The sequence below is a fragment of the Apodemus sylvaticus genome, chromosome 19 (assembly GCF_947179515.1).
Source record: "Apodemus sylvaticus chromosome 19, mApoSyl1.1, whole genome shotgun sequence".
NCBI classification, from domain to species: domain Eukaryota; kingdom Metazoa; phylum Chordata; class Mammalia; order Rodentia; family Muridae; genus Apodemus; species Apodemus sylvaticus.
Genome location: NC_067490.1, coordinates 11,825,075 through 11,834,817, shown reverse-complemented (window position 1 = coordinate 11,834,817; position 9,743 = coordinate 11,825,075). Strand labels below are relative to the sequence as shown.

At 47.0% G+C, this 9,743-nt stretch overlaps 1 protein-coding gene across 1 annotated transcript in view; it reads right to left on the bottom strand.

Annotated features, from left to right (window-relative positions):
* The window catches only part of LOC127670222 (glutathione S-transferase theta-4), an 8,978-nt gene extending 8,256 nt beyond the window's left edge, over positions 1-722 (bottom strand). The window contains exon 1 of the mRNA XM_052164605.1: positions 611-722. Within this exon, the coding sequence (XP_052020565.1) occupies positions 611-722 (112 nt within the window). The remainder of the gene's footprint in view (positions 1-610) is intronic.
* Positions 723-9,743: the final 9,021 nt, after the last annotated feature.

The following is a 9,743-nucleotide window of genomic DNA, read 5'->3' as shown; positions in this document are numbered from 1 at the left end:
CTCACTGAGTCACAATCCTAGTCCCAGAGCAAGTTTGAACACTGGGAGAGGGTGAGAACAGACTGGAAGAGGGTGGGTAGACGCTGAGGGAGGGCGGGCACAAGCTAAGAGAGGGTGGATACAGACTGAGGGAGAGCAGACACAACTGAGGGAGGGCAGACAGAGACTGGGGGAGGGCAGGGACAGGCTGAGGGAGGGCGGGCACAGGCTGAGGGAGAGCTGACAGACTGAGTAAGGAATATACTATTGCGTGGAAGTGGGTCTGTGTCTTTCACCAGCCTGTTGCGTGGAAGTGGGTCTGTGTCTTTCACCAGCCTGGCTGATGGGTGCTACGGATCACAAGATTTGAGAACTCCAAAGATGACAAAAATCTCTGGCCTGAGAATCTGAGCCTCTCCTAGCACCCTTCCTCCCTTTACCCCCAAAGGTCCTAATCACCGTGACGGGGAGACATTCATTCTTGGTGACTAGCAAACGTAGACTAGATGGGACATGGCCCGATCACCTTGATCTCTGTTTCACCTCTGCTTCCATTGCTGACCTGTGACCATCAGACCCTGTGTACCCTGGCAGTGCCTCAGGCCCAGGCCCGGCAATGCTAGGAACTGACCTTTTAATAGATCCACAAATTGGAAATCAAAGGGGATGCCATTCTTCCTGGCAAAGATGTAGACAGCTCGGCAAGGTGCTGACAGCAAGTCCATGTAGAGCTCCAGGCCCATGTTGAAATGCGTTTGCAGGGGAGGGGCCACAGCTACAGTGGGTGTCCCACAGACCCAGTCTGTGGCTAGCCTGAGCACCTGGCTCTAGGCCCTCTCCCTCCTGATCTGAGGAACCTGCGTTCTGGAACTTCCTTCCCTTGATGTACTTATGAGGCCAGGCTCCTGGAATTCTTACAACAACAAGGATTCTAAGGAGAGCTTGGGGGAGGGAGCACAGGGCACAGGGCTGGGATAGGCTCCTGTTATGTGTATGCTCTGTGGCTTGGCCTCACAGACATCTGTTTGAGAAGAGCCCACGCTTGAGCATTCCCAGGGCCAGCCCCTCTCTTCAGAACAGGACAAGAGAGGCTTTGCAGTCCAGTGCCAGGAGCCATTCTCACATAGATCTCAAAACCCCCTCCTTTCAGCCATTTCTAACCTGCTTTTTCTAGCCTTCTTTTAGAAAGAAATATCCTAGCTTAAAGATTAATCAAATAGTTAGAAAATCAGTACATGCAGAGCTCACTTGAGTGGGCTAGATCAAACAGAGCTCACCTGTGGTTAGGTTATCATGACCCCTTTATCGTGCCAAGATTCCTACAGCAGTAGCCAGCTTTTCCCAGAAATTGGGAAATGACGCCAGCCCCCTGAGATTTTCCCCCTTCACCCCTCCCTACACCTTGCTTGCTTCCCTTTAAATTGCCTTGTGTAAAAAATAAAATTTGACAGCTTGATCAGAATACTGTCTTGCAGTCTGTCTCTCGCCTTCTCCTAGGTGGTCCGGGGACCCTGCTGACTGTCCTGTGGGTTGGGACAGTCCAGAATGAGAAAAAGACAGAGACTGAGTTTGCATAGCCTGGAGTAAAGACCGGGGAATCTATGGGTAGATCAACTCGGAAATGTGATTGGGAAAGGATTGGGAAGAGGTAGTCGGTACAGCTTGGATTTCACATGTCCTGGTAATAAAGAAAAGTGAGGTTTGACAGAAGGCACTGACTCACTGAGGACATTTCTTGAAGGAGTAGAAGGTGTTAAGCTCATCGAAGACATTTCCTTAAGGGGGCAATGGAATGGTAGTCTCTTTTTTCTTTTTTCTCCTAGTCATGAGGTCAACAGTTCTCTTTGCAACATATACTTCCCATCATTGATAACCTTGCCACCAGAGGCTTGGAAGCAATGGACCCACCCACCCAAGCATGACTCTAGCCCTTTAAAAAACTCCAGTCCCAGAATATCTGATGCCCTCTTCCGGCCTCTGTGGTCACCGGGCATGCATGGGGTGCATGGACAAGCATGTAGGCCAAACACCTATACATAAAATTGTTTTTAAAGACTTGTTTTATTTATTTCATGTATGTGAGTACACTGTAGCTGTCTTGAGACATACCATATGAGGGAACTGGATCCCACTGCAGATGGTTGTGAGCTACCATGTGGTTGCTTGGAATTGAACTCAGGACCTCTGGAAGAGCAGACAGTGCTCTTAACCACTGAGCCATCTCTCTAGGCCCTAATTTTTTTATTTAAACATCTATTTTTTATTTTAAAATTATGTATATAGGGAGGAGTACATGCATAAGTGTAGTAGAACCATTTTAAGTTTAACTGCAACTATCTTACAAATAAATGACACTCAAAATATTTTATTTGGCTTTGACAAATATGGGGGCCTAACCTCTAATCTATTCTTCTAACTGCTGGCCTGGCTAACTCCCCATTGGTGTATCCTCAAATACTTGCTATTTCTCCTGGTCATGTGCTCATGGTCCATCTCCCCTCGTGGCTGCTTCCTCTCCTCCTCCTCCTCCTCCTCCTCCTCCTCCTTCTCCTCCTCCTCCTCCTCCTCCTCCTCCTCCTCCTCCTTCTCCTCCTCCTCCTTCTCCTTTTCTTCCTCCCCCATTGGTCTCTCTCCTCCAACCAGGTCACTCTAATCCCTCCAGTAATTGGCTGTAGCCAGTTTTATTTAACCAGTGGTTTTGAATCAAGGAACAAGGTTTGTACTGCAAAAGCTTATAAACATGAGCAGTCACTCATAGGTCTAGACCTTTGTATATAAAATTTGGCATTACAATACAGAGCAACAGACCAAACCTCAACAGATGAGTGAAGATACCTATGTAATCCAAAAGTCAAAATAGGATCCCCTTGAGCTAGAGTTACAGGTGGTTGTGAGCTAACCCACAGGAATTGAACTCTGCTCCCCTGCAAAAGCAATACACACCACCAAGGGCTGAACAGTTTCTCCAGCTCCCCTTTCTTCTGTATAAGTTAACTATTGGGCTGGAGAGATGGTTCAGCGGTTAAGAGCATTGACTGCTCTTCTGAAGGTCCTGAGTTCAAATCCCAGCTACCACATGACGGCTCACAACCATTCATAATGAGATCTGACGCCCTCTTCTGGAGTGTCTGAAGATAGCTACAGTGTACTTACATAAAATAATAAATGAATATTTTTAAAAAAAAATATGTTAACTGTCTAGGATATTTAGTTACAGTGATAGAAGCTAAAATTCTGGAGGAGTTTGGAGAACAAAGGGACAACATCCAGGATGTTCAGAGTGTGGCCCACCAGACTGTACCATGCATAAGCCCATAAATTTTCTCACCTCAATTAAAGCAACCTAGATCACACTGTGCACCTCAGCAGCTGTGGAGGAAGGCTAATGGAGATCCACAATAAAGCCACAACATGGCTTTAGCCTATATGGTTATATTAGTTAATTTCCTCTTTGCTGCAATAAAATGCTTGGGCAAACAAGGTAAGGAAGACAGATTAATTTAGTCTCATAACCTAGCATGGTGGAAATCTATGGGGGCAGTGTCTTGAGGCAGCTGGTTATATTGCTTCTGGGGTCACAAACAAGAGAGTTGTAAGTGCACATTTATTTTCATCCAGTCTGGGATCCAAACCTGAAGAATGACACCACCCACTTCAGTGATCTCAATCAAGATAATCCCTCATGGGCTGGAGAGAGGGCTCAGCAGTTAAGAGCACTGACTGCTCTTCCAGAGGTCCTGAGTTCAAATCCCGGCAACCACATGTTGGCTCACAACCATCTGTAATGAGACTGGCACCCTCTTCTAGTGTATCTGAAGATAGCTACAGCATACTTACATATCATAATAAATAAATCTTTGGGCCAGAGTGAGCAGGTCTAGAGCGAGCAGAGTTCTTGAGTTCAATGCCCAGCAACCACATGATGGCTCACAACCATCTGAACAGCTACAGCTACAGTGTACTCATATACATAAAATAAATCAATAAATCTTAAAAAAAAAAAAAAAAAAAAAAGGTAATCCCTCACAGGCATGGCCTGAGACCTGAACCAGGTAACTTTAGATTTTGTCAAGTTGAGAAGGACAACGATCTTGGAAGAAGCCCCTGTCTTTCTAGGCCTCACTTCCCCAGGATGACATGTGGATCAGGAGAGAGTTCTGAGCATGTTTGTAACAGTATCGTGCATGGCAGAAAGCAAGCTACTGCTGGTGCTCTGCCTGCACGTCTAGGCTTAGAGGAGAGAACCCAGTCCAGTGAAGTCTCTCTGGCCCTGAAACAGGATGATGACTCTTGTGGCTCGGATCTCCTGCCTCCAGAGAATAACCACCCAGGAGTCTGTCAAAGCAGGAACTCATTTTATTGTATCAGTCTTTGTTTATATAGGGTTGAAGAAGGAGGTGGGGATTTCTGGTGGGGTGAGATGATGGGGGGGGGGGCGACGGTGACGGAGGGTATGGAGTGACTGACAGGGCCAATAAAGTTATTCTATGTCAGTGTTAGCTAGGCAAAGGCGGGCTTAAGCAAGTCATACTGGGTCACTCCAATATGGAACTGACCGAGACAGGTCTCTAAATTCCAGCAAAGGCTCAGGATCCCTCACTAGGCCTCAGTATCTGGCTGAATAAGTCCCAACAAGCTACTTCTCCTTAAATGAAGCTGCTGTATCAGCTTCTATACCAGTGGAAGGCCCCCCAAGCCTTATAGCTTCTCAGTGACTATAGTATGAACTTGTGGACCTCCTGGACTAACTCATCTCCCAGCATGATCTGCCCATGAGTCTAACAGCCAGCTGAGGTCAAGCTTTAAATAGGTTACACCACAGGCCATGGCTGCTGGCAAGTGGGTGTGAAGGCCTCTCTTATATTCATTCAATCTATGAATACCACTATACCTACCACCTACAGGGAGACCAACTCAGTAGCCCGGAAGGTCCTGGATGCTTGAGCCACTGATGTAGTTGTTGCGGGGCTGGACTCGACCTCTGGTCCTGAGAACCTGGTCCTGGTTCTGGTTCTCTGGTTCTGTTGGACTTGCATAGCACCCAAGACCTCCTCAGGGAGAAGAGCCCAAGAGGCTAGGCTAAGCCAGCAGTTCACCCTGGGTCCTCACAAGCTTCCTTGATGCCCTCTACCTGTCTTCCTCACTACCAACAGTCGGTGAGGTGCATTGGGGCTCAACGTTTAGAAGTCTTCTGAGGATCCTTGAAGGAAAGTTTTCTGTGATTGATTGATGATGTCTGTTCAGGACAAGGAAAGGAAGGGAGTCAGTATAGGTACCAAGTGGTACCCTCCATCAATTGCAGTCCTGGCCCTTGCCCTAATATGCAGGACAGAGTTGAGGAGGTCTGATGGTTTATATATGCTAGGCCTAGGGAGTGGCACTGTTGGGAGGTGTGGCCTTGTTGGAGAAGGTGTGGCCTTGTGGGTGTGGGCTTTAATACCCTTGTCCTAGCTGCCTGGAAGCAAGGTAGAGGAGGGAAGGTTTATTCAGTTTATACTTCCATATCACAGATTATCATGATAGGAATTCAGGACAGGAACTCAAACAGGACATGAACCTGGAGGTAAGAGCTGATGCAGAGGCCAAGGCCATGGCCGAGTGAGTGCTACTTACTGGTTTGCTCAATCTGTTTTCTTATAGAACCCAGGACCCCCAGCTCAGGGATGTTGCCACCCATAATGGGCTGGGCCTTCCCCCATCAATCATTAATTAAGAAAATGTGCTTTAGGCTCCCCTACATCTTGATCTTATGGAGACATATTCTCAGTTGAGGCTCCCTCCTCTCGGATGACTCTAGCTTGTATGAAATTGGAATAAAGTAGCCAGCACAGTGATCTTGCTTGACACAGAGAGACAAAATGGTAGGGGGTCTTCACTCATCCAGTTGAGCCATGAGATGCCCCTAAAACCATGGAAGATGCCATCTATAAACGGTGTGAATTTGAGTATGCGTGTGTGTGTGTGTGTGTGTGTGTGTGTGTGTGTGTGTGGTAGGGATGTCCATCTCCCAAAGTCCTAACTACTGGTAGGCTTCAGAACCTGTGATAAGTGTGGCCAAACTCCATGTGCCTGGGCTGGAGAGTGACTCTCACTTGCTCAGGTTTCAGAATGGGGTCCTGCCAGCTTCCCAGGGGTTCTTGGCTGGGAGCCCAGGAAAACCTAGGTGACTCTGGCTTACAGCCTACCCCCACACCCTACTCAATCAGCATCTTCCAGTATGGAAGCCAAACCCTGGCTCCCTCTGCACACAGGAGCTGTCCTCCAGGTACGCAGTGACTCTGCTGCCCACAGCCCAGCCCTCTACATCACTACAGAAGTGCCCAGGCCAAACCAGGCCCAGGGGGTGTGACCACGGTGAGCACACTGAAAAGAGTACTGAATGGAGGGGCAAACTGACCAGACTTGAACTTCAGAAATTCCTGTGATGCTAGCCCGTGAGGTAGGGCTGCTTCCCTCATGTGGAGTGGAGATGCTAACAGGAATGAGTGAGGCCCAGACAGAGGGCAGACCTGGGCCCCTGCAGGAGGCAATGCCTGCAGAAATGTGGTCCAGGGAGGAAGCAGGAAGACACATTTAGCGGCAGTGAGCCTTTCCTGGGAGGCTGGAAGTGGAGGAAAGAAAGATACTACACAGACAGAAAGCACCTGACCTGTCCTGAGGCCCTGGGCAGGGAGGGAACAGTTGCAGAATCTGAGTGGACCTATGGAAGCTGTTATCACTGACGGGCAGGGACAGGAAGATTTTGAGTGACAGTCTAAGAAAGACAAGAGAAAAGAAAGCTTGTATAGCTGCTCTGAGCTCAGGTGGGGTCACTTGGTGGCCTGCAAGGGGATTCAAGGCCTAACCTGCCCTACCTCAGCTTGTGATCCCGGTGACCTGCCTGCCTGGCTCTCCTCAGAGACAGCCAGCACCTGTTAGTAGGCAGTGGAAAATGCCTACAATCTTGGACCCCTCCCCTGTGCCTTTTGGTGTTATGCCTTGATCTGTCCTCAACTGTATTCATAGGATGTGAAAAAAAAAATGCTCTTAGACATAGTAACTGTGTCAGCCAGCGCTGGCTGTTATATAAGATCTGACCCACATATCACTCCCTGGAATTTATGATTCAGAATGGACAAGGACATAACAAGGGTCTTGAGGACCCTCAGATGCTAGCCTGGCTCCTCCTCTGAGGGGCTATAATCAATGATAGTTCATAGTGTAAGACCCCCAAAACCAAGGGTGCCCCAGCACCCCACGCTTCGGGAGGCAACACCCAAATCACTCGCAAGAAATGGTCTCGATGCAATAGCATAAGGATTTCTTTATTCCAGAATTCTGGGTTCCACAGTCGCACACTGCCCAGGGTTAGAGGACTGTGGACCCTGAGTGCAGAATTGGGACAGCTTTTATAAGTTCACAGTGAAGCCCGCAAATCACCAACCAATCATCCCTTAGCATCTAGAGGCTGCGAAATGAGAGCCAACCGATTTGTACCACTCCATAGTTTTTAGGCCAATCAGTTTAAATTATCGGAGCCCGCGCACAGTGGACCAATTACTTTCCTATTTTCTTGGGAGTCTATAGCTGCGTGAACTCCTGGATAGGTAATGGCTTAAGCAGTTTACAGAAGCAAGATAAGCTTAGCTCATTTCCAGTAACCTGTGGGGCCAGGATCACCTATTCAAGGCCTTTTTGCTAGCTCTAAACAAAGGGCGGGCTCTGGAATGTGACCTTTTACCTAGTTTCTAACAAAGAACACAAAGAGCAGGCTCTGGAATATGAAGTGTTTGGGGCTCCTTAGAAGACTGGAGTTAGGCTGTATTTTTTATTCTTTCAATAGATTGCCCAGTGTGTCCTGTCCCCACCCATTAAAACCTTGAACCACCATCTAGCAGTCAGGGCCTATCTCCGATTCATAAACCCAGGTAGGCTCCCCATTGCTTGGGAACCAATGCCCTCTCCTCACTGACTTCCTGAAAAGAGGTGACCCAGATAGGTCAGTGAATGACAGGCCAAAGAAAATGATTCTACCTGAGTCTAGCTTGGTGGGGTTCGGGTTTCCTGGGGTTACTTACAGGAGCATGGATAACACAACAGTCATGATGTTACTGAAAGACCCATCAATCTTAGGGTTTCCATTGTTGCAATGAAACATCCTGACCAAAGCATGAGCTGAGGAGGGGGAAGGGTTTGTTTGACTTACACAGCCACATTGCTGCACATCACCAAAGGAAGTTGTGACAGGGACTCAGGACAGGAACTCACACAGGGCAGGAAGCTGGAGGCAGGAGCTGATGCAGAGGCCATGGAGGAGCACTGCTTACTGGATTGTTCAACTTGCTTATAACCCAGGACCACCTGCTCACAGTGGGGCTGGGCCTCCCCCATCGATCGCTAATTAACATAATGCCTTACAGTTGGATCTCATGGAGGCATTTCCTGAATGGATGCCCCTTCTTCTCTGATGACTCTAGCTTGTATCAGGTTGACACAAAACCAGTCAGTACAACTGACGCCTTGTCAATGCGACACACAAAGACTTCACTATTAAGGCACAACCTTTCCTTTCTTATTCATCCCCAAGATCTCACCTTAAAAACATAAATAACCAACCGGGCAGTGGTGGCGCACGCCTTTAATTCCAGCACTTGGGAGGCAGAGGCAGGTGGATTTCTGAGTTTGAGGCCAGCCTGATCTACAGAGTGAGTTCCAGGACAGCCAGGGCTATACAGAGAAACCCCATCACAAAAAATAAATAAATAAATAAATAAATAATCCCTTAAAAGTCCCACAGTCTTGACAAATTCAAGCACATTAAATTTTCAGTTCCTTTATTTTGATTTTGATTTTGTTTGTTTTTTTTGGGTTTTTTTGTTTTTTCTTTGTTTTTGTTTTTTTTTTTTGCTGTTGTTGTTTTTCAAGACAGGGTTTCTCTGTATAGCCCTGGCTGTCCTGGAACTCACTCTGCTGTAGACCAGACTGGCTTCGAACTCAGAAATCCACCTGCCTCTGCATCCGAAGTGCTGGGATTAAAGGCATGCGACACTACTTCCCTATTTTGATTTTTTTATTAAAGATGTTTTATTTATTTTATGTATATGAGTACATTGTAGCTGTTTTCAGACACACCAGAAGAGGGCATCAAATCCCATTACAGATGGTTGTGAGCCACCATGTGGTTGCTGGGAATTGAACTCAGGACCTCTGGAATAGCAGTTAGTGCTCTTAACCAATGAGCCATCTCTCTAGCCCTTCAGTCCCTTTAAAATAAGCAATCTCTTTTAAAAATCCAAAGTCTTTTAAAAGTCTCTCAATTGCGGGTCCCAGTATAATAAAAAAATAAACCAAATAAACCTTACTTCAAGAAGGAAAAGTCAGGGCACAGTCACAATCAAATCAAAGCAAAATCAAACACCAAGCACCCAATGTTTGGGATCCACTCACAATCTTCTGGACTTCTAAGAATTTCACTGAGGTAGATGGTCCTTGAATGTTGGCTGTATTTATTTCCCATCTTCTGATATGCATATGTGTTATCAATAAGTCCAAAGTGGTTGCTCCCTCCTGCTCACTTGGTCTAATCAGCATAATGTCATCAATATAGTGCACCAATGTGATATTTTGTGGAAGAGACAGACGATCAAGGTACCCTTCTAAGTTATGACACAGGGTAGGAGAGTTAATTTATCCTTAAGGAAAATCTGTAAAGGTATACTGCTGGCCTTGCCAAGTGAAAGCAAATTGCTTCTGAAGGTCCTTATGGACAGGTACTGGGGGGAAAA